Raw genomic sequence first — 25,820 nt, forward strand, 5'->3', positions numbered from 1 at the left:
AGTCAGCTTCTGAAACCAGTTATAGTAACCTCTGTCTCTCATATTTTTAGTCTCATGGAGCTAGCAAGCTTAGAGCTTCATCCACACATCTCTGTCTACTATTACTGCACATCCAGGTAAAAAATAGTACTTTTCACTTTGTAGAAACAAACTGCAAAGTGATCATGCTTCTTTCCCACTGTAACCACATCTCTGTTCCTCCAACTGTATAAATCTGGCTTTAAAGTCGCACAAAACTAAACAATAGTTGATCTAGGTTGTAATAAAAAAAAAAAAGGAATATTAAATACCTTTGGTAAAAATAGATATATTTAACAAGTTTAGAAAAGCAAATAGTTATATTGTCAAAAGGGGAGTATAAAAATGTACACGATAAAAAATAACACACAAAAAATCATCAGCAATAGTAGTAAGAATAAAGGCATTGTTCTTTTCAATATTTGCTTCCTTAGCTCACGTTATTGTCCAGTCTTCCTTCTAAAAGGCAGAAGCTTTACCAGAGCATATGGAAAAATCCAGTCCTTCCTACCAGCATTAGACAAATTAAATTTAATTCGGAAAAAGACAGTCTGTTTTAACCCAAGTTTATACAACAGAGAACACTTTGATTTAGAGTACGTAGGAGTAGCTGAACACAGAAAGATTTCAGGTGTTCCCAACCAGAGGCCAGATGTACTTGAGCTGTAGAAATGAGACAGCCAGCAGGATCAAGTCTCCATGATGTCAGCCTTCTAAATCTAATTTTTTACTCCTAAATTATAAATCCATGTATTGCCAAGAATATTGTGGGGGACAACAATACATACATTTTAAATCCCTCATTGATGCCTTTCTCCCATCCTTTCACTGGGCCTCCAAACAGCTGTCACACAACATATAATCCCAGTTTGGCTTCTCCTCTTTTTAGAGCTCTGTATCTTCAAGACGGAAGATCCCCAAAGCAAACAACTGAGATTACAGAAGGAGATAATGCACAAGCCCCATAATAGAATCAGCCATTGAGTGAATGTGCTTTGAAAGAAAACAGCACAATTAAATCATGTTTATCCTTCAGTATTCCCTTTGCACACACAGTCACACTCCTCGTGGTGTTCCAAGGGTACATCTGTCAATGATTTATGCAATCCCCGGACACCGATCCGTGGCTTCAGCTGAAGAACCTGAAGGAGAAGAGGCCAAGCATCAAGAAGACAGCAAGTGCTTCATCACACACCTAGACTATGAAGTGAATTGCATTGGAAACCCACTGGATGACAGGAGGCATATTAAAACTGAATTTCTTCAATAATTCCACCCACTCGTTACTATTTTTGCTTTTACATCAAGCCATTTACAAAATTGATTAAATCATGTTGAATATGATTAGATCATGTTGCTTTACCAAAGAAGAGTCTTTCAGTTTCAGATTTCCATTTAATTTTATTTAAGAACAAACAGTAGAGTTAACCCAATTAGATAATTCTATAATAAATAATTTTAGCCATCAATTTATAGCAATGGAAATGAATAAATATTTGTTTCTTCATAAAGTTGATATCTACCACTAGAGAAAGAAGAACAAAAGGTATGGCTGTGATGTGTCTGAACTGCATTAGTAAATATCTCAGAAATTAATTAATACTTGCACAGAAAAGTATATTAGCAAGGAAAATTTTACTTTTTTCAATGCAATACCTAATTAAAACGCTAAAAAATATTTACTGAAAGTGTAATAAATAAAATATTAAAACATCAATATTGGAGCATTCACTTTATCAAAATAAATGCCTTGATTAGCTTTCAGTATTTCCAAACACGCAAGTATAAAAATAGTGCATACCTCATGGTATTTTTTGGTGACTTTTGTTGGCACACATTGGCACTCATTGCAGCTCTGCTGACAACAGGCACAGTTTCCACCACATCGTTTCACCAGCAGACACAGAGGCCAGAAGATGGTGTCTGTTCTCTTCAGCTCCTCCCTCAGAGACACCGAGAAGTTGCGTGGGGTGCAACTATACAGCCGCACCTCCTCCTTCAGGAGGTTCAGATCCACCACTGCAAAGAGACAAGGGAACACGGCACTTTCCTGATTTGCAATCCAAGTTCATTTGTGGCAAACCAACTTCAGTGGTGCAGAACACATGGGGAAGTTTCACTTTTGTGCAGGTTCAGCACAGAAGTATAATACTGCAGTTCCATGAATACCAGGAAACTTAAATGGAATGATCTCTGTGCAGTGATATTTACCAATTATTTTATAGCTCTGGCAAAATCGGTTCAAATTAAAGCAAGAATTGGCCACTGTGTTCCAGTACGTTTTATCAAATCAACTCTAGCGGAAGTTACTTTGTTCACGCTAATACTCTGAGCTCCACTGTTGCTATTCTACAGCCATGTTGGACTGGGGACACATATGCAGAGCAATTAAGAATCCTGCAAAATTTCAAAGACATTTTAAATTCACTTGCAATAAAGCATTCAAACTTCTTCCTTGTTAAAATTTCAACTATTGCTTCTTTGCTAGGACATGGTAATCATGAGAAAAAATGAAACCATTCATATCTAAGCAGAAGTCACTTTTATGGACTACGAACTTCAAGAATTTGTCATCATCAGGGAATTCTGCACAGAATAAATAAGTGCACACAATTGTACATCAACATAACTATTAGCAGGTTCCATTTTCTCCTCCTTCTTCATAGCAACATATATATGAATTTCTGTTGTTTCTCTAGGTTTCATTCTCTCCTGAAGTGTCTTAAATAAAAGTTCCTTCTTGTAAGCAACTAACTTGAAGTGCAAATTAAAAATATTAATATTTGTCACCAGTTTCCCTATAAACTGGTTCCACTATATCATACTAAAGTTTCACTATGGCAATGGTAGAACAGCAATTTCAGGAAAGATCTGAAAGAGGACAAGCTCCTTTATGTTCATCTTAGCTGCATAGTCAAGAACTAACATGTCTTGAATGGAAGTAGTTAAAATTGGGGAAAAATGAATAAGAATGGGGAAAAAAAGTGAGAAGCAATGAAAATTGAATTTATTTCAGAGAAGTCAGACTATAATGATCATGATCTAGGATCTTTCATCTGAACTGTTTTTCTCTACACCTACCATTAAGAAACAGAAGTGATGTCTAATTCATAGGGATACTATTCTCTCTAGTAAGAAACAAAAAGATAAGAAGAAAAAGAAAACCCTGTGATAACGTGGCTATTGGGATGAGTGAAACAGTGAACAAAGTGACAAAGGCCTTTAACCAACCAATTTTAAGCTAAAAAAAAAAAAAAAAAAAAAAAGGGAAAAAAAGAATCCCAGTGCATTAATACTGCTTAAAAAAATACTTTATGTCATCCATTCATCAATAAAAATACATACAATAAAGCTAAAATAAGTGTCTGATCTGAATCACCCTCTAGACAAATTCCCTTTTTTTTTCCTTTCTACTATGTAAGGAGCCTCAAGAGGTCATCAAGGAGAACTTCAGCCTATCAAGGCAAGATAATTACCCCTAATTCTATTTAAACACATAAGACATAAAATTTAGAAGCTGAATTTCTTTAGCAGAAATGCTCACTGGTGCTTTCCCAGGAGCAGACCTTTGTGAAGGAATTTCAATCCATGTTCCTTCAGACTTTTCTTTTGCAGGCCATATCCATATACTGGCATCCATAAGTAAGGATTTATTGTTGTGAAAGGTCAGTTAAACACACTGAAGCCTCTTCTCTGCTTGCACTCACAGCAAATGCCAAGCTGGGGCACTTCATTCCATCACTATCGGCTTTACATAGGCTCCTAAATAAACAAACTGAATTTTAAGAGGGAGGAGTGTGTAATAACTGCAATAAAGTTACTGATAGGACACCAGCCTGCCTCCCACACTGCAAGAGCATTCCTTGGAGAAAGTCGAGAAGGGAGCAGAGGAAAAGAGAGACAAAACTTCCAGGGGAAAGATTCACTGTGAGAAATCAGATATTATTTAAGTCCTTCTGATCAAGCTAATAGCTCTAGGCTGAGTTGCTGAAAAGGCAGATGTATCTACCTCCATTAATCAAGGACCGTGGGCAGGAATAGAGTACTTCTTTCTCTGTTATGTTTTCAAACATACAATAAGTGAGCCATCTGAATGAGGATAGAATGCCTGAAGCACACTGTGAGAAGCACCAGTTCTGCCAATACTTTCTACTGGAAGATTGTTTCTGCAGAGGCTGAGGTACTTGGTGCAGGGAATTTGAAGGAGCTAAGCTTATGTGCTGCTCAGCTCTTCGTCATGAGATATTCAAAGCGGAAACTGGGCACTGACACATCTTCCAGCAGGCCCACGGAGCAGTGGGAGAGAGATTCTTGGGTGGTGATGTCCTTCTCCATTACCTCCTGCCTACTGGCAGCAGCAGAAGAATGCATCAATTTCGCACACACAGAATCGCCAGAAGAGGCCTCCAAGATCATCGAGTCTAACCCAGCCCTAACATCTCAACTAAACCACGGCACCAAGTGCCACATCCAGTCTTTCTTTCCACATCCAGGGACAGTGACTCCACCACCTCCCTGGGCAAACCATTCCAGTACTTTATCACCCTTTCTGTAGAAAACTTTCTCCTAATATCCAACCTATATTTCCCTTGGCGTAATGTACAAATTTCCATACCTGCAGCCAGCTGTAGTTACAGAGAAAAGGGCAATGCACTAAAATAAGCAACATATTATACATTTTGTCACAAAAAGGAATTAATTTGAACTCAACCCCTCAGACCTGCAGACATTAATTTTGAAAGGGTTCTGTTGAAGGACACACAGTCAGCTCTTAGCAGATATCTTTCAGTGTGCTGTCTTGCTACAACAGGCTCCAGGAGAGATGAGCAAATGTCATGTTTGATTTCAATGTTTTTAAATGTACTTAGGTATATTGCTATGATACCTCACGATGAACCCTTGCCCTACCTTATGTAATTCAATTTCATTAGGTCTGTGGCAAATTTATCTAGTGCTTATATAATCACTTCTTTGAAGTGTGTGAATGAAGCTGTTACTTTTTCAAAGAGTAGCTGTCTGTTCAAAATTTATTTTAACACACTGCGGGCATGAAGCTAGATGAGAGAATGTATATATTCCCTTAAAAGTGTTTACTTAACCACAATAAAAGGTTATGTGGATTTCCCAAGTGCACTGAGTTACAGTACCTGTTATAATGCGAACATTTAAACACTCCTTCAACTTGGCTTCCACTCATGTATCATGTTTGACACAGTCAAGGTTCTTTTGTCTAGCACTAGCTCAGGAGGAGTGAAAGGCTCTGCAGTAGCAGAAATGGGAAACACTAAAATAAAAATAGGTGAGGGATAAAAAATGTAGATGCAGGTAGGCCTACAGTAAAGTGTATTTCAAGAGTGTGCTTACAGTGGCCCACACAACTGAACTAATCCATGTTCACAGCAGCCTGAAATTAATTGCATTATGCAATTGGCAATGCAATTTTCTGGCATCTTCTGGATGTGTATTAAGTAGCACAAGGAAACTTCTTTCCCAAAACATTTTTCCAGCTGGATGCTGCTCTCAAAGTCAATGAAACAAATAAAATTCCAGTTGGGGCACTTGTGTGTGAGCACAGATAGCAGCAGAATGGTTTTCATTCCTAAGCACTTTGGAGATGTTCCTGGGAATGTAAATCTCTTACTGGCTCCTACAATAGGAGCTGTTACAAAATCTCAAGCAAGAAGAAGTGGGGTATATTAAAAAAAAAAAAGTCTCATAGCTGTAAAAACCCCACAACTGTTAAGGACTATGCTTTGATTGGGACTATTTTTTTCCTCCTTAAAGATATTTCAGAATATGATCTAATGATTATACATAGATTTCTGTGGGAAGTGATGGGATTTTTTTTTTTTTTTTTTTTTTTCACAGCAAAATATATTTTATTTCTAGGCATGCTTAATACTATAAAAGAATTTAGGACTATACTTAGACATCAAAGCTCCTGAACTTGGAGTTTCTTCTTTCCTGACTAGAAGTTTTTGGAAGCATTTTATCCAGAGAAAACATCAGAGACAGAAGTTCTCTGGAATTTAGGTTGTCTAAATATAGTCTTTTTGTACAAGTTATTCGGTAGGAATAGAGGACATTTCTCTACATGAAGTAAGATACAGTTTTAGTAACTTGTTTATGAAAATAGGAGCTAAATAGTAATTTAGCTTTTACACTGAAGCACTGTAAAAATGAAACTGATCTAATCAAGAATCAAAGAGTTTGAATAAAACCAAAAATTTTAGGATATGCACTTTGGACAAACATTTCTTAAAAAGGTTTCCAAATATAGCAAACATGCTGCTTGAGAGAATAACATAGGGAAAAAAATTAAAAAACAGAAAAAGCTTTTGCTCTTCCTGTCTGTTGAATATAGCTTCCTATGTCATTTCAACTGGACATATTTTCCACCTCAGGCTATTATATTACAGACTCAGTAATGCAGTCTGAGGGTGGTCTCTAAGACAAATGTGGCAACACCATGATATGTTTATTCAGTGAAAAAAATCTATTCCAGCATCTAATTAGAAGTCTTTAAAAGATTTACTCTGATAGTTTCTTTCTGAGATGTGTCTTGCAGGGAGTTTCTTTTGTCTACACAGATGTTATCCAACACCTGCATTTTGTTTTTCTCCCACTTACTGTGCGCTAATGGCATGCATTTGGCAAATTCTAAACCGCTTAAATTAAGGAAGTGTTAAATGACTATCTGAGAGCTTTTAAAGATATTTCCTCCTCTTTGGCTCATAATTTAGCTGCTCTGTGCACAGCTATAGGAATATGGATAGGGTACAAATGTTGATTTCTGGGCTCTGATCTAAGAATTATCTGTAAAACCCTTAATTTGATCTATGAAGGGTTCTACTTCCTCCCTTTTCTTGCTGATCAGATGATAACCTTTTACTTTACATCCACCAACAGGGAATTCTGTTCAGTTATGCTTATATGTTTTCCTTTTCATGCTGTATGGTGGGCAAGGAAGGTGGTATTGCCTCAAGGCTATTCATCTACACGTTATCCATAAACCTGAAGTAGTGGGCAGCATCTGAATGGGATGTGGCAGGACATTCATGAGTGTCAGATGTAGAAGGAAAAAGGTGAGTTGCTGATCAATAGATCTACAAATTTTGAAAACACAATCTACTTTACTTCTGATGAAGCTGACAATTGCATTATCAACCAGACATGGACACATGGTATTTCCTAAGGTGTCATCAAAGAGAAGCATTTAGGTGATTGCTCTCAATTCATTTCACGTAGAGACTGGAAAAGTTCTAGGGAAATAAACAATCATTCACATTATATAGTAAGACATTACCTACCTCAAATTAAAAAAAAGGTTTTGCCCTCCATAAAAAAGAGAAAGCTGCAAATTTCAAATGTTAACTTGTCAAGATGCCTTGCTACTTTAGGGAAATAAAGAACTCTCAGGTTCCCTACAGGAAACTACTGTGCTGTCTATTTTTTTTTTTTTCTTTTTTAAATTCCCCTTTGCTGCCCTATCCTGCTAAATTCCTTTGAGTATAGCTATTGTCCTTTTTCAAAGAATTCAACAGTGAGAACAACTAACAACAATTGTATCTGCTCTCTGTTCATATTCCTTTCTTGGAACCAAAACTCAAGGTGAAGAATGCTCTTAATTCTTTGTCAAGAAATCATCCCCATAGAAAGCTGCAAGGTCAGATAGAAGTGTAACTTACCTCTTGACTTCCTCCCATGAATGTATGCTTTCCCAAGAAGTTGCCACGTTGGCCTGTACAAATCTTCCAAATCCAGTTGCCACCGATCTGGTTCAAGATAGCGGATAAGCTCTTCCACAGTGCTAAATCCAGCGACGGCATTGTTTAAAACATCCAAGGGCAAGGCTGATGGGGGGAGCAGCGATGGGCTGGGGGCTTCTGTGTGGTGCTGCAACCAAACCCAAGAGAAGAGCACCAGTCAGAGGGTTAATGGATCTGCTTTGATGAAGTGCTGTACTTTACCAAGTTACATAGCTGGGAAAGTTTATAAGTGGATAGCTTGTTTCCAAAGTACAGTTTATCTAACAAGACAAATGACAAGAGTCAAAAAGTACCTAATTATTCTTCAGCAATTATTGTAAACAAACTCCCACTGCAGAGTTTGCCTACTTCGTACATTTCCAGCCTCGCAGCTAGCATGCCACTACACCTGTCCTTTGAAGATGTTCACTGAGTGATGGATGGGACTTTAGAAATAGAACAAAGGGTGTTTTAAAATATGGCCCCATTTACAAGCATTTCCCAAACCCCTCTAGAAATCTGAATCATTCCACATTCTGCCTTTCCTCAGAAACTTAGCCACAAGCTTTGTCTTCTCTTCCTTCAATGCAAAATATTAACATACCCCAGTACAAAGACATCAAATATTCTTGCTCTCATCTATAGATAAAAAAAACCCAGTTGTGTATGAAACACAGTACTAAGAATTATGTTTCTGGTTAAACAATAATGAACAGAATAATAACAACATCTGGCATAACTAATATTATTTCTCCCTCACAAAGAGAAAAAAATGTTCCAAATGAAATCAAAAGTATTTAAATATTGAGATTGAGTCCTGAAAAGGCATTTTACCACAGCAGAAATCTCACTGACAAATTCAGTCAACAGGACTACTTAGTCACAGACAATTCAAGCAAAGTGAGGCAACTGTTTCTGTTCACTCTACAATCTGTTTTAAAATTATGCATTGATTTGTATTTTCAAAAGAATAAAAAGGCAGGAAGGTTAGCCTAAGTAGGAAGCTACTTCTGAAGCACCTGAAGTTTAGGATTTAGGCTTTTCTGTAAGCAGACATTATGACAGACATTATGTCCACAGTACTGCACCAGAGCAATTCATCTGGATCGTTTGAGAAACATGAAGAAAAATTTTAACACGCTGCCAATTTAGGGGATGGAAAAGACAAGAATATGTGTTTATATAGATATCTATATTTAAAAATCCTCATATTACTTAGTGTCAAAGTGGCACTCTGAATACTGTAATGTGAAGTGTGTGTATACTGTAATTTTTTCCATCGATGGTAGGTAGTCATTTACCTTTTCAAAATGATCGGGAAAATTGCTGAGAAATGTAACAGTTATGCTGGAAAAGAAGATTTAGTAAAATAACTCTTGCAGCACTACTTACTCAGCAGAAGTTTTCTAAAATATACATTCCTGTGGTAGCTGTATCCCATACCAATAATAATATTTTATTTTCTGTCCTCTAAATTCTATTAAATATGCAGTTTTGGTTTCAGCTAAATGTGTGGTTGAAAGAGCAGCAAATGGGAGTGACCACCATGGCCTTCCTATTTTTTGCCTCAAGGCTTTCTCTCTCTACAACTTCAAGAAAAGCAGCCACTAGAAGAATTTGTGCTGTTTTTTAAATGGAAGTCTTGCAAAAAATAATATAAAACACAGATTAAGTGTTCTGCTACTGCTAATTTTACAATATTTTTATCTTGCTAATCATTTTCAATAGAGTTGGTGAAACAGTTGTTTCCCATTCTGAATGAATGTGGTCTTCATAATATTAAAATATTTCTTCTTTTTGCTCCATTGCCTGCATTAAAATAGCAACATGTTGATCCCTCTATTATGTTATGATAATAAAGCCACGGATTCTGGTCTATAATTTAAATAGTTGCTCTTAGCAAAATATGCTACTTAGCAAGCTGCAAAACAATGCTGTGACACTGTAATTCAGATGGTCAAAAAAATAAACATTCCAAAATTTTTCTTCCTGTTTTTCTCCACAGTGCTATAACAGCCACATTTCCTGGTTTGAAGGTGCAGGTTTTTACTAATGTGAAAAACAAAATCAATGGCAGAACTAGGAACTGAAGGCTTTTTTAAAAAAAAAAAATTAAAGTCTTCTATTTTGTTTTCAGCTGAAGAATTTACTTCAGTGTCTTATGCTGGGATTTTTGTTGCCGGAAAAACAGGTGGATTCTAGAAGAAAATGTATTGACCTAGAATCTACTTCCATATTTACAACTTACAGCATGCACACTAAACAATACATATGTAGCAAGTAATCCATCAGTTTACGGTATTCTGGATTCAATAGGCATTTGCCTGAGTCAAAATGTGAGAATATGGTGAATCATTGCACTTAATGGTAACACAAACTTGCCATCACTTTCTAATCATTCTCATAGCAGCCCAAAACAGAAAGATAAAGTAATTGAAACCACCACAAAATTATACAACTTTAAATGTTTTAGAATAAAGTCATTAGGATCTCAGCATTAAGAACGTTTTTTCCAATAATCTTCAATGTTAGTCAATTTATATGACAGTTAAAATGTACCAAAGATTAAAGATAATTGATATAATAAAGCTATAAATGCTGTATGAATTTGTGACATAACAAATTTTATGAAATCTCAATTCAATAAACTCTTCAAGATAAATGGTACTTCTAATTATACTTTACATTGTTTTTACTTGCTAGTGGATACTAATTATTTTATAATTTAAATCCTTCGGACAGAATATGCAGGACAGCATAAGTGGTACAGTGACTAAAACTATATATTGGAATTATATACAATTTATAATTTTACTTGACTCTCTCAAAGTTTGTCATCTATAGGCAGAGTTTACACATTCAATAAGGTTTTACTTGCAGAGCAGAAAGCAGAAATTACCTGATGCAAGAAATTAAAACTCGACTTCATTGATGGTATGCAGCTTTTAGAACAAGCAAATGCAGAACTTCAGCCTAACTCTGAAAAGTAACATCATAGCTGCAACTCAGAAATGCTGAAATGCTTCTTCCACAAACCTTTCAGTCCCTTTATAGTAACTCCTGTTGTACTTTAATCCTTATTTCTCTGGGCAGTCCTACTTGGATGTCTCACTCCACCTGCGTGCCTGACACTCACTGGTGCTCTCAAGGCAGTCCCTGTGCTGTGCTATGACATCAGTAGTCGGTGGGTGACAGAGAGATGCCATTTCACAGCAGAATGGTGGTGGGAAAGCCTCCCAGGAAGACCACTGATAATCTCTAGCTGTTTTGCTGTTCACCATTGATGGAGATAATGATCTGATAATGAAGCAGCCATCTGTCAACTGGACATTTATTCCATAGATGGCATCACCTAATTTACTCCACAGAAATTTTTCTTGTCTCCCCTAACAGGTCAGCTAAAAAATAATCAACCTTTGATTTAACATATATTTATTTATCTGGCAGGGGAGATACAAGCCAAGACCGCGGCGATTTCTGCTGTCCAAATATAGCAGCTATCCAAAATATCTTTCCTGGTGGAAAGCATTTTCTGGGAAGTGATGTTCTCAAAGCTCTGCTATAATAGATACTAATTGACAGTCAACACTTTTTCTGTCATAGCAACACATTCTCAACTCATACCAATGTTTTAGGTTTGAGATCACCTTTCTTATTTTATTTTCCTGAGCATGAATAATTTCTGTCAAGATAGATTTGACAAATACATCAAGTTGTCTATGTGATTCCTCTAGTTAAAAAAAAAAAAACAACAAAAAACCAAACATAATGTGGTTTCTGTTTTTCTGCCCTGGAAACAATTTCAAATTACTTTAATGAGCATAAATATGCTTACAACCAAGATAGAGACCGTTGCATATTTACTGTTAGTTAAAATCAGGACGAAAACCAGAGCAGAAAGCATTGAACTTCTACTGGCCTGTACAACAGCCAAGAATGACAATTAGTGTTGGATCAAACAGAATTTTCTTCAGGTTTGTTTATATTGTATTTCTGTATATGCACTTAGCTCTATCAAAACAAATACCACACAAAAATCCCCTGCGCTGTTTACAAACATACAAGACAGGCCAATAGACAAAATTTAGGCAACAGGTAAAGATATGGGCTTGGAAAAAAGGACTGAAATAATACAGACTAATGTCACTAAGACTGTCCAGGCCAGAATATCACACATAACAGTGCTCCAGAAGAAATTTAGGGAATAAAAAACATCTTATGGTGCTCCCAATGTTATTTGTACCCTATTAAAGGAATCTGGTCTCTGTTCTCAAAGGTAAAAGAGTAGGACGTTGTTGTAAGGAGAATAAGAAGTCAACCCGCACTGAAGCATCAGATCTGAACAAAAACTTCAACAAACAAATTTAAAATTATCTAGTTTAAGTTCAAGCCTAAAGTATTGCTTAGTATGTAGCCTAACTTGAAGGCTTATGATTAATTTTTTGTGCTGACATATATCTCTTGTGTTATCCTGAACACAGTATTAAGGCCAAACCTTCATAATGTAAAGCATCTGGAAGTAGTATCTTCTTGCTATTCCAGCATGACTGTGTATGTGACTGAATAATAAACAAGAGGCATAAATAAACAAACTTCTGAAAAAGAAGCATAGACCTGCAACAGCAAAGCCATCACAGCTGAAAGCACAGCAGCTGCTAACACAAATAATTTTGGATTCACTCTGGCACCAGGAATTTCACAGCATACAGGTTTGTATCACAGCCTTATCAAATCTGTAAAATGAGCATAAAGGCAATTCCTACATCTCACAAGTTCTGTGAGAGAATGAATACAACCGAGTTTTTTAGATACTCTTTACTGGTTTACCTGAAGAATCCAGAAGTGTGATAGATACCAGGTATAAATTTGGATATGAGACTGGATATTATAACCTTTCCTGTTTGCCACTATCCATCTGTTCTTTCCTTGCACTACCTGCTCCAAGGATAAACATTCAGAACATAACAGCACTGACCTACAATCTACACAAGATCAGCTCTTAAGCACTATTATGACCTAAGAGAAGCCTTTATTTTGCTCCTGTTTCTCAGGATAAGAGTACTAACACTCTAAAGGTACTAAAACTACCCTCTTCCAGTTAAAGGAGAGGAAAAAAATAGTAATGCTGGGTTGTTGCCGCCCGGAGTAAGGAATTTCATGTTTAATAACGCAAGCACTCAGTTAAGACTGGAAAAACAAAAACAAGTGAGTCAAATACTTGGCATGACAGGACACTTACAAGTACAGAATACTATGTCTAAAATAATTACCTCCCCACAAAAGAAATCCCCACTTTTTGTTTTCCTTTCTTGTCTCGAAGAAAATATTGTCAAGCAGTTTCTGAGTTATGACCCATTCATCAGTTGACACACTTCAGAGAAACTAATAAACATCAGTGTAGTTTAATCAAATTAGAAGGGACTCTATAAAAACCTCAAGGGAACTGAGTCTTCCCTGAAACCCCACTAGGATCAATAATTTCAAAGAAATAACATATTTCTTTTAATGGGATATACTTAGAATTTCTTGTTGTCTTTTTTTTTTTTTTTTTTTTTTTAAATTAATTTACAGGAACACTCAAAGTCCTGCTTAGATTTAAAGACATGCTTTTGAAACTTATAGTACATGCACATTCTTGTACCACGCACAATAAAGAGCCTGTTTTCTTCCTTTATAATCACAGGTAACCCTCCTACTGGCATCATTAGAAGCTGTGAGAGAAAGCAGATATCCAACTCTTTCGAGTTTGCCCTGAGGACACAAATTTCTCCGCATAACAATGGCTTTTTGTTTTCTCCCATAAGTACATGCAGTAATAAGTGTGAAAAGCATCTAGAAATCCTGACCTACCTGAAAAAGCACACACTTCTACTTGCTTGCATCTATGCAGTACAAAAGAAAAAGCACTTGTGAAAGTCTGTTATCTATAAAGATATCTCTGTGCAACATCAATGTGCACTGCTAAGAAAGTGTTAGTCCTGTTCAAGTTGCAAGGCAGAAGGAAGTGAGATGATCTGTAGCTGGGCCTGTGTGCAAGCACCCTAGTAGAGAAATCAATTTCCATGATGCTCTTCTTATGGCTTAAGCAAAGGAATGAAAAGAAAACCCACAAAAACCAAAAAGCCACAGAGGCAGATAATCCATTTAGGCTGCCAAAACCAGGAATAAGGAGAGGATGTTTATTGCACATGGCAGAGATGGAAATCACGAAGGTTGCCACAGCTCCCATCCACTGCGGCACTTTTAACTGCTTTAGATGAAGTTACTGTCACATCAGCAAGGACGGTTGCATGAGAGGCACATCACCCTGGGGCTGCTGAGCAGGTAGGTCTGCCCAAACGAGCTCCAGTGACACTGAAATAAACATCCCTCTCTTCCAGCTGGCCTCGCTTCAGGGATGCAACTTCTGCCAGTCAAGTGACACTCCTCAATTTAATGCTTCTGCAAATGAGAGCCAGACTGCAGGATGACAGTGTTGGGAAAATTAATCCACGAACACCAGAGGTTTATGTCCAAAAAGGAGACAGAGGAGTCCTTTTACTTTATTCAAATAAAGGGAGAGGCCATGGGGCATTTAACTTGGGGTCTCTCAGTTTATCAGAGGATGCAGCCTCTTTTTTATCCTAATTTCCTGGCTGCATTTCCCTCTCAGTTTCCCCACTGGCTGAGGTACTTGAGAGGTACAGACTTCCCGAAATGCCTAAGATTCCGCTTTTAATGCATAACCCCCCCTAATTTTTAATTTTTATGGGATTTATGGGTTTTTCCCCATTGTTGCTTTCATCTTTCAATATTCAATTTCATTTACAAACAAACTTATGGTATGATTTGTTTGTAAAGGCAAGTATCTTCTTCGCCATTCATCCATCAATAGGATCCTTCCCATTGTTTCTCTTATCTCTCAGCGCTAGTTTTATCTACCAGCAGACCCAGGGCTTGTTTGTAAAGACAAATCTTGTCATTCCTCTCAACAGCACCCCACTTTCCTGGGCCTCCAGCTCTCTGCCTTTCACAGGCTCCCTAAATTCTCTGTTCCTGGAGTGTGCTACAGCCTCTTATCAAAAGCTTGTTCAGGCTCTCTTCATGTGCTTGCAGGGTTTTCCTTTTATCTCACTGAGGACCTAATTTGCTGAGTATCCAGGCATGCCCTTGCACCAATTTACATCTTAAAGCCAGAGGTGGCTTTCCAAATCCTACATCCATATTTTTGTTACTGCAGTTTGAGGATCGCTTTCCAAATAATGCGTAATCTCTACTCTCCATAACCACCAACAGGAGAAAGATCACAGAGATCACAAGGGAAAATGAACACATTTGTGCCTTTCTTGCTTTGCCTGTCACATGCGGGAATAAAAGAATAAAGATGTGCAAAAGTAGCATTGGATAACAGTCTTACAGCTTAACTAACAGCATAACATTTCCTCAGACTAAACTTCTGAGATAAAATGTTTTTTGAAAATGTTTAAATATTCCCCTTGATAGAGTTTCCGTGCAGCTCACAGAGAAGGCCTGGAATTCTAATTGTGCTGGAAACAACTGCAAAGTGCTCCCAAGGAAGCTAGCAGCATGGAAATAGCACAGGATGTCACTAATCATCAGTGTTGCTCTGGCAAACTGCAGCTTTTTGCCTGAAGTCTACGCACACTGACACCTTTTGAAGTAGACAGTATAGGTGTGAGAGACAGACAGTATAGGTGTGAAGGCAGAGCTGGCACATTTAGAGCTAGTTCATTAACTCTCAGAGGATGCCATCAATAGCAATAATCTCTGGAAGCTATTTTCAAAAAGCTTTAGTGATTGGTTAGCTGCAAATATCTATAATCATGTATGTGTACATAAATAGTTGTGTTCATATATGCATAAAATGCAATTTGATTTTTTCTGTCATCACACATATCAGTGATACATCCCACAAATTCATTTTAAAGGAAAAAAGAAAACTGACACTCAGCACTGTATTGTATGGGAGATCTTATTGACAATACACTTCATCATGGTAGTTTCAGAGGTTTCTGTTCCTAGGAAATATATACACAGGCACAACTATCTTTCTTGGATGCAGTTGCATGTTATTATTTCTTTTTTCAGTGCATCTGGTAAGTCACATTGAAGCATCTCGTGCTACTTCATGAGTATTTCATAAGCGCTACAAATGTTACCTGCCTCTCCTTTACTAAAAGTATTTGGGTTTTTTTACAAAATGACCCAGTGACTCTTGTATTCTTTTGGGTAAGAACTTTCATTCACTGATTTATTCTTTCAGGTAATTAATGAGAGAAGAATTGTATAAACAACTCTACTTACACAGAGCTGTGTTGCCAGCATTTTGGCAACTGCAGAGATCTCAAGCCATGAAGCATACAACCCCTGCAAGCTTCAGAATCCAGAAAGCTTGCAGATTCAGCTAGATACTTGCAATGGAAGTAAAATTCTGAGGCCTTTTTTCTACCTTTCTAATGGGTTTTTAATTGTATTTGCTTGCATTAGAAATTTGTGGACACTGTAGTGAATAGGATCCTATAAAGAAGACTCAAAGAAATATAAGACATCTCACACTTGGACACATTTTGACTCATTAGGCAAAGTCACTATTCTGAAAGCAGGACCTGATGAAGGTGAAATTCACTGAGTTGAACAGGAAGTATTAAAAAGCAAACACTTAGGCTGTGATAATAGTACCGAACAAGTCATGGCAAAGATTATCTCCAAGACAAGAAACTTCAAAGTTGAATCAGTATGTCAGTTTTAACCTCGAGTTACTTCCTGAAAAATTTTTCTTTTTTTATAATTTTCAAATCACTATATACAAACTAATTTTAGCTTTATTATCCCAGAGTCTGGGTTCCTATTAAGTATACTTGTTGCAGAGTAACATTTAAATCATAACTACTTCCAAAATCTTAATTTTTAGTGAGCACTCTCTCCTTTTTTTTTATACCCTTCTCTCTTCTAAAAGAGACTTTAAAACAAAATTTAGAGTGAGTTCTCCCCACACCATATAACTATATATATATCTGCCGTAAGAAAAAGTCTACCTTTTGTATCCTAGTAACAACTGCTAAATATTTTGATTTCTGAAATTTAGAGTAACTTTCATTATAACATTTTCAAACCAAATCTATTAAATGCATTTAAAACTATCTGGCTGTTCCTGTCTCATGCCTGAGCACATGGGCGGGCTATAACTGCAAGTTTAAAAAGCTATAACCCAGTAGATAATGTTATGTCTTGTACAATTTAAATGCTTTAATAAATTTAAATAAAATTAAAATAAAAACATTTCGTCTAATTCAGACCATGGGCAATACTAACATCTATATACACATTTTAAAGGGTATGCTGTGTGTGCGTTTATACAGGAAAAAGTACCTGCTGAAAATGACTGAAGGTAGACTGTGTATAGGCAAAATGAAATACCAAAATAATTTACTGAAGTACAGTTTCCCTTATTACAATCTCAAAAGATCTTTCTTTGAAGAAAGATCTTGTCGTGTGCTTGCAGCAAGGTGCTACAGAGGCAAATCCCCCAGTGTCTAAGAAATAATGACCTTCATGTCTGATGGCATTTTCTTTTTTATATTCATAGGACTGTCCAAAAGAAATTAGCAGCTGCAGTGAATCCTTACAATGTGTGGAACGTGTGAGGGAACATGCAGGACAGGTGGTCAAATATTCACAGTCTCATGGGACTGCGGCTGATTGCTGCAGGTTAAGTTTTGGAACCACAAAATATTTTCCTAAGTAGTAACTGTCCTCCCTGCCTTAGTGCGTTCCTTTCAACTCTCCCTTATTGAGCACTCATCACAGTATTTAAGGACATTTAAAGTTTATTCTCTGCTTGATCCAGCTCATTGTTAAGAAGTCATTGCAGTCTTGGGCCCATTTGCAGGGCAGAACTCTATACTGATTACTTGCTGACTTTTCCAAAAACTGTGATATTTTCTCCTCATACTGCTCTCACCTGAAGAGTTAAAGTAGAACTCTACAGAGACCCTTCTAAAACTACATCAATATTTCATTGCTTGATGACTTTCTGAATATACTCACAACAACCTTTTTACATTTCTACCCTAAGCTCTTAAGGAAGCTTTGGTTTTGTTCTGCGCTTGTACTGTCCTTGCGATTAAAGCAGCAGGGTATTTAGTGACCGTTTTAAATAGTAGTGACATCACTTTGCACTAAAATATTCCTTCATGGACATTCAAATTCATGAGTTGACAGCTAAATAAGAAGTGGGTTTTTTCAAATGCTGCTATAAATAAACCCTTTACCTTCACTTTTGAATATGAAATTTAAACGCAATTTTCTAGGTTGTTGTATTTTGATGAATGTTGTTTTATGCCTGCCACTCCCTTCTAGAAGGGAAACTTTATAAATTTTTATATAGCAAATACTGCGAGCAAGAAAGAGAATATCTCTTCTCAATACCTATAATGATACCTTTATATATTTTTTACAGTTTTTATTTATTGTACAGAGACCCAGGCTCCAAGATTTAGCTGAACTTTAGCAGAATAAGATTCCACCACAGCTTAGCTTCTTTCCCTGAAACTTTGATACTATGCATATCCAGTATATATACCTGAAGGTTGAATTGAAGAACACCTTTTACTTCAGTCAGAACAGAACAACCTGAATTTTGCTTACAATATGAAATTATCATCAAAAAGGAGGAATAACATTGTAGTTGAACTGACAGCTAATTAAGTGCCCAAATGAATCAACTCAAAATGAGATTCCTTCAAGCAGGTGGCAGTGGGCATGTAGATGTAGCCCTATGAATGTCTGCTCAGATCTTATTGTAAATGGGGTTATGGTGACTATTAATCACTACATTTATAGACACACCTAAATTTCAAGCAGGAAAAAGTTGTGTCTGCTATATTTATGATTTACAGAAGCCTTTCTTATTTTCTGTAAGAAAGCTCTAGTTCTTATTTGACTGACAGTAGCTGACAAGGAATAAGCAGTCAACATAAGTGCAGCTGTTCTGAATAGAAAAAAGGTTTTCTACATTCTTCTATGACAGGGGATATGGCCAGCCATAGTAAGAGGACACCATGTCTGTAGACCTTTCTTTTTACTCAAAACACATAAAACCGCTTAATCAAATTCAACAACAGTAAGTGTTTGGAGTCCGTGAATGAACTGCTCTTCAAATTCCCTCTAGGAACTTCCTCACTGGAAATGGGTAGGTGTTCTTAAGAAAATGTTTACATATCCCAGTATGTTCACAGGAGGTTCATCAAACATTAAACACTAGGAATGACTGTTTGCTACAACTGAAAAGTGTATTTGTGAAAGACATGATGAAAATTACTTCTACAGTGAACACTACTTTAATTTGATCCTTCAATATACATGTTAAATTGCATTCCACAACAGCTTTCTGTTCATTTCATATCACAATAAAATGAACACACCCAACATTCCTGTACAGAAGACATTGCAAATCAGAGCTTGTCCTGCCTTGGAGGTAAAAAGTCCTTGAACAAAGCATTACTTTACAGAGGAATAACCTCATCTCTGTCCTAATAAATCTATTCTTAGTGTCATCAAACATTTCATGTTATCTCATTATACTTGGATATATACTATGCACACAAGTAGAGTAATGCAACTGCACAACAAAACTCAAATTTGATCAGGAAAGTATGCTTAATAAGAGAAATTTAAGAAAAAGTATTTTGAAATCACTTGCATTTAGGAGTAAAATATTAAAGCATAAATACAAAATCGTAAGTAGAGCCTGAAGCAGAATAAACAGTGTTAAAGAGGAGACCAAAACCTGAATAAGAGAGGATGGGATCCTGCTTGAAAAATCCAAATTGCACTCAGATATTTTCAGAACAACATCATAAAAACAGATATTGAGCTGCTAGAGAGGTCTCAGGTGAAATACAGTGTTCAGATTTATCTCCAGCACTTGTGAGATACAGGCAGAGAGAAACAGGATATTCACAGGAAAGCAAGATGAAAACAAAAGAATGAACCATGACAAAAGTGACACAATTTTCTTTCATCTCAACAAGAGCAGGCTGACAGGAGATAAGAAACATGCAAAAGAGCATGAGATGATCAGCTCTTCCTTGGGCCATCAATGACAAGAAATATTTATGTTGAGTGTTTGGAAAAAGTTTTATACAATGTAAAAGTGTGCAACACATGACATGGGGAATCTCTGAAATCTTCATCCCTGGACTTCAGGAACAGCACTAGAATCTAGCAAATATGAGCTTAGTGTATCTACTCCCTGCTTAATGCAGGAGAATTGCTCAGAAAAGGTTCAGTCCCACTGAGCTCCTTTCCAGCCTTGCTTCTCTGTGATTGTATTGCAAAGCATCTACCTGGTAACCTTGATCTTTCTAGAAGATCTGTAAAATTATGCTGAGGGACATGTTGAGTTTTAGAAACAAATTATTTCTGAGTAATTTTAAATTAAAATTAAATTTAAATCTGTTTTGACTAATTATGTCAGAAGCTCTTCTGAATATATAACCAAACCCTTTTTTTGCTCAGCAACTCTTCGTCAATTTGTATATTTTAACCCTTTGGATATAGTAAATTAATGGTACATATAAAAATAAATAACTGCATGCCAGTATACCTAAATATAGAGTATCTGGTAGGAAAATACTTTTTTTTTTTAGCTGAATGTCAAACCATAAGCCTTTAATAAAAATAAGAATTAAACTACTCTTATTTTGGACTTTAATTTAGCTACTTTCTCTTCAAGAAAATTAGGGAGCCACAGTTTTTTTTATTAAAAGTTGGTTCCTTGGGAGTAGCAGAAGTTCCTTTGGTAGTATCATTTACAATTTCTTTGAAACCTCAAAATAGTATGTAATATAACACACTTGAGAAAATGGTTTTAGTATCAGCTATAAAATAAAAGTAGATGCATTTCTGCCATGCTCTACTTTTTCAAAGCTATTTAAAATTGATCCTTCAAAGATGGTTTGAAAGCAGACTGCTTAATTCTAATAGTCTCCCATGAAATTTGGTGCTGCTTACAGCATGAACAAATCCATTAAAATAGAACAGGTTGAATCTGAAGACACTACTATAAACAACTCACACAGCCTGATTCGTGGTCTTATTAGAAATGAAGTCAATCTTTGAAACAGTCTAATTACTTTTACTATAATGAATAAATACACATTTTCCTTTGAACATTCAATTCCTTTTCAGCCCTTTCCCTGACAAGAAAAGAAGTAAAGAAGGAAAGATGGCATCTGCCAAGTAATAAACCCATAATACTAACAAATCCAATATTTTGCAGAGAAAATACCATTCTCCTGAGGACAGCTAGTTAATCAGTTGTCTTCCATTAATCCCGATATCTTCAGTTACAAAAATTTCACTGTCCAGAGATGTGACCAAATTATCTCTAATTAATCTGATGGTCAACTAGATCAAGTATCTTGATATAGATGGATAGATAAAAAATTATATTCTTTTGTGTTTGGTTATTCTTTTCAACAGAAATGATAGAAAATTATGCTGCTTTATGTTCTCAATCAGGCCATTGATCTTCCTTGTAACAAACATATTAAACAAGTCTATTCAGGCATTGCCACCAGGCTGTGTGCAGCAGTCACACTGACTTACAGGGATGTCCCCATGTGCACACACCTTCATCTGGTTTCCTCCTTTCACACTACTCCAGTTTTGCACCTTCACTGCACTAGAAAGCTACAAAGTCAAAACACCTGCACAAGAAAGGAAGCGCTGCACACTACCACTGCACTAATCATAACTCATTTACAAACTGCTGCTATCTGCTATACCTTACTTTTTTTCAATTTTGTATTTCAAAAGCATAATTTTAAAAGAGTTGTAAAGCCTTTTAAAGAGGCATCTTTCATTCTATTCCCCTCATGGACCCTTTTTAACACCCATTTGAAAAATTAGTATTTGTGAAAAATACTTTTCTGCTTGCACATATACTTAAAATATCCCTGTGTCTCTTATTTTCCCATTCACTGATTCAGCAATACTGTCAGCTTCTGATGATTTAATACAGAATATATGGAGCTAATTACAGAACACGAGACATCAAAAACTGTGGTTTTCTAAACATTAATTGTGGTTTCACAAGCTGCTCTTCACTGCAATCTAGGAAGTGGTTAGATGTAGGGTTTATTATCAGTTTAAGTAAAAAGCCAAAGCGTGAGGCACTGGTTGCACCTGAATTTTCAAGCTCATAAGAAATACGACTTTCTGTGAACTGCAGACATTGTGTAATGTGGGGTTCAACAGAGAGAAAACAAAGTGTTTTGTTGGACTGAAAGATACTGGCTAACCACAAGTTTATCTTTTGACCAAGTCAGAAAATCTACTTCACAATGTCAGTAAAAATGCTCTTTCGCATTCCCAACAAAGTACTATCTCAGAAATAAGCCAAATAAGATAATTTAAGATGATATTAAAAAGGCATTATTTACAACTAATCATCACTGAATATATATCATGGTATGGTTTTTCTAGGACATGATGGACAGACTCTGCAGGAATAGGAAAAACAAAAAGAGAGAGAGAGAAAGAGAAAAAAAAAAAAAAAGAATAACAAACAAACACACGCCCCCACCCAAAAAAAAAAAAAAAAAAAAAAAAAAAAAAAAGAGGGGGGCAGGAGGAGGGAAGTGGCTTTGCAAGGAAAACACCAGTCAAGAATACTCACTGAAGAGATCTGTATGGCTAGTTCTGGTGAGATTTCTCCCACCTGCCCTACACAATGAAGCTCCCTGAGATGACCTGCTTGTTTAAATTAAAAAAAAAAAAAAAAAAAAAAAAAAACCAACAAAAACAAAAAAACCCCCACCACATTCTGAAGTTTACAAATACTAAAAATGAAACATAACTGAGATGTTCTGCATGAATTACACTTTTGAAGCAATGTTAAACAAGTTGAGTAAAGTGACTGTGGTGACTGCTACGCTTTGCTGAAGGAAGTATTCGACTTGTATTTGGAGAAAATATTTTCTGTTTTTGTAAGTGTTTATACATTTGAGATACCTAATTGCCAAGAAGATAGTACTGTCATGTTCTTAGCCTTCTTTCATTATTTACTATTTAATTTGAAGCTACTTTGCATCTTTCAGATTATCTGTGCAGTCCCAGTGGACAAACAAGGATTTGAATGAACAAATTAGGATGCATGAGCACTAACCACTTGGGGAATGGGAGGGAAGACAAATTGTAATTTTGAGTACATCACCATAAACTTAGTGTAAATTGCCTGAATTTAGATGAGCGTAAATTCCCTGTGTAAGGTTATATTTCAGTTAAGAAATCTGAAGATGACATTTTGCTATTTAACAATTCAGGTTACATTATCTTCTCAAACAATATACTAGTATTAGATATGGGTTACCTTAGCAACTATTATATTGTCAAAGAGAATTCTGAGAAACGAGGATGCTTTAGTAAGCAACTAAAACATTGACGACTCTTTTCTTTTTTATCTCCTACAATTCAACTTCTCCCACAGAAAATTAAACCAATTTTTTGGGATAACCACTGACTGGAATCTCAGAATGAGAGCATCAATACTGTTCTTAACCTGATTAGCATCAAAATTTAATTCCTGCAAGCAATCTCTACTTCATTACTGAATCTGGTGCATGGTGTATACTTCATTTAATTAGGAGATTAGAGGAATACATAGATGCTGGGCCAAACATTAATCTCAGTGTAGTAAATACACAAAGGGCGACCATTATTTGTCAATTAATTAATATATTAAAAAAAAAAAAAAAAACCAAAAAAACAACACCAAGATCTATTTAGGATTGAATAATGTGACTATCATTGTGATGGTGTGATCATTGTTTCTCAGACTCACAATACCTAATAGTTCTTGTGGAAGGCAATAGGAACTGCATGTTAAAAAATCTGTCACCAGTCAGCGTAAATGACAAAAGAACTAGAATCAAAACTTCCAAAGACTTCAAGCCTATAAATTGGAAAGTATATAATTATTATTGAAATTTCAGTAGTGTTGTATATGAATAGAAGTAACATTAAAATTGCATGCAATAATAAATTCAAGTTGGTGCATTGCTAGAATAACTTTAAAATACAATTATTCACCTGAAAAAGCCCACAGGAACACCTTTTGTAAGCAAAATGACCTAACCATGACAATTTGGTACTGTACAATTGCCAGTTATTATCCTTTGGGTAACTTGAATATTATTTTCTCTTTCTCCTCTGAACCTCAATACTTGGCAGAAACAAGCTGCCACCTTTTTCCTGCAGAAAGAAAAATAGTGGAAATTGCCACTCTAAAAGAACCCATGGCTGATGGCAGACTGTAACTGGGGACAGAACACAGTGCATGACAAAGTCAGAGGAGGGTATAAAAAAATCTAAACTGAAAAATTCACATGTTGTACCCCATGCCAGATGTGTTGCTTCCTAGTTTTCTTGGGGGATTTTCTAATTGCTTGATTACTAATTCTCTAATTGCTCTATTTGGAGATTAACTTTTGTATGCATTTAACTAAGGACAATAGAGAAGTCTTTCAAAAGAAATTGTACTCTCATAATTTATTAGGGAATCTAATTTAGAGAAAAATTAAGAAAGTAATGGTATTATTAAAATCACTTTTATCTGGTTTCTGATTTTCATGACAACTATACCTTAACAGTTTGTTCCCCTTTCAAATATGAACCACAAAACTGTAGCCAGTTCTATCTATAAAGTATCCATTAGCATTTTTGTATAGCACTGGTTTAATAAATTGTGGCTTTGTATGACTTGTTTAATGATACTCCTTAGATGGGTATAAGTGTTTTAAAATTATCAACAACTTTTTTGAAATGGCCTGCACAGAAAAGTTGGTCCTGTTCACATTTTGATATCTTTTAATGGATTGATTTTCCAAATTCCTTTGTTAAGTTGCATGCTTCAGGTGATGAAATATCAAACTATATAAAGGAAATTTTAAGACAGTTTTTCCCTCTTTAACAGCAAGTTTGTTTTCCAATTTAAAGAATTGGAAAAACTTTCTGAAAATTTTTAATTGGCTTTGTACTGTTAACCATTTATCTTTGATTTTTGGTGAAAAGCTGAGCTGAAGTTTTTATACCAGCAAACAGTTTCAAAACACTCTTATGAACCTTAACTCCAAATTAATTTTGCAACAAAGATACACTGTTATTTTAGGCACCTAATTGCAAAAGGATTTTTTTCCTACATGAAAGGTACCTCTGATTTTCTTAAGCAGAAAGGCAATTAAACAAAGTAAATACAGTATTTAAAGTTATATATATTGACAGAGGGCAAACAGGAGATCTACGACAGAACTTACTTAAACTAAAAGACAAGAGCTCCAAACCAAAAAGGCATTACACAGATGACTTAAGAACAGGAAGTATTTTATTATTAACTTTTGATTACCCAGAACACCTCACACTGAAAAGCCCAAAGACAAATATGCACACACAAAATCAGAAGAGTTCAGAATGATTTTAGAAGATAAGCACAGGCAACCCTATTAACAGCTTACATATTAAAAGTTTACAGATATGTGGCTAACTGTCCTTCCAGTTAGAAAGTTAAAAATTATTTGGCATTTGAGTCTTTCCCCTCAAGAAACATAGATGATGGCTGAGAGGGTTTGATAATTTAGCTCAACTAAGTTATGTTATTCCTCTTGGCTATCTAATAATTTTGGTTCTGTCAGTCAACAGGGAAGTTCAGAGTTGGTTGCACAGAGTTAGCAAAAATTTGTTTTCAAATATATTTTAAGTGTTATGGGTTTTCAAGCTTCAAAGACAGTGGCCTTTTAAACACATGCAGACACAGTAAGAAAAATAGTGTAAATGAAACACTTGAAAATTCAAATTCAGGAATTGCATTTACTACGTCAACCATTCACTAAACTATGAAGATACTGGTTTCTAACAAAATTTCCTTAGCACAGCATCTGTCTTTTTAAAGATGGTCATGATTTTCAAAGGGTGCTTGTCACACTCTTAGAAGAATATTTAGAATAAGAGCTGTCTACCAACAAACTCTGAAGCTAAGTGCCACCAAAAGTCACC

General features: G+C 35.9%; 1 protein-coding gene across 1 annotated transcript in view; it reads right to left on the minus strand.

The window, feature by feature from the left end:
• Positions 1 to 534: 534 nt before the first annotated feature.
• The window catches only part of PDGFC (platelet derived growth factor C), a 123,831-nt gene continuing 98,545 nt past the window's right edge, over positions 535 to 25,820 (minus strand). The window contains exons 4-6 of the mRNA XM_040064519.2: positions 7,707 to 7,914; positions 1,820 to 2,037; positions 535 to 1,160 (exon numbers count right to left, since the gene is read on the minus strand). Of these exons, the coding sequence (XP_039920453.1) occupies positions 1,044 to 1,160; positions 1,820 to 2,037; positions 7,707 to 7,914 (543 nt within the window). The 3' untranslated portion in view covers positions 535 to 1,043. The remainder of the gene's footprint in view (positions 1,161 to 1,819; positions 2,038 to 7,706; positions 7,915 to 25,820) is intronic.

The sequence above is a fragment of the Hirundo rustica genome, chromosome 5 (genome assembly GCF_015227805.2).
Source record: "Hirundo rustica isolate bHirRus1 chromosome 5, bHirRus1.pri.v3, whole genome shotgun sequence".
Classification (NCBI taxonomy): Eukaryota; Metazoa; Chordata; class Aves; order Passeriformes; family Hirundinidae; genus Hirundo; species Hirundo rustica.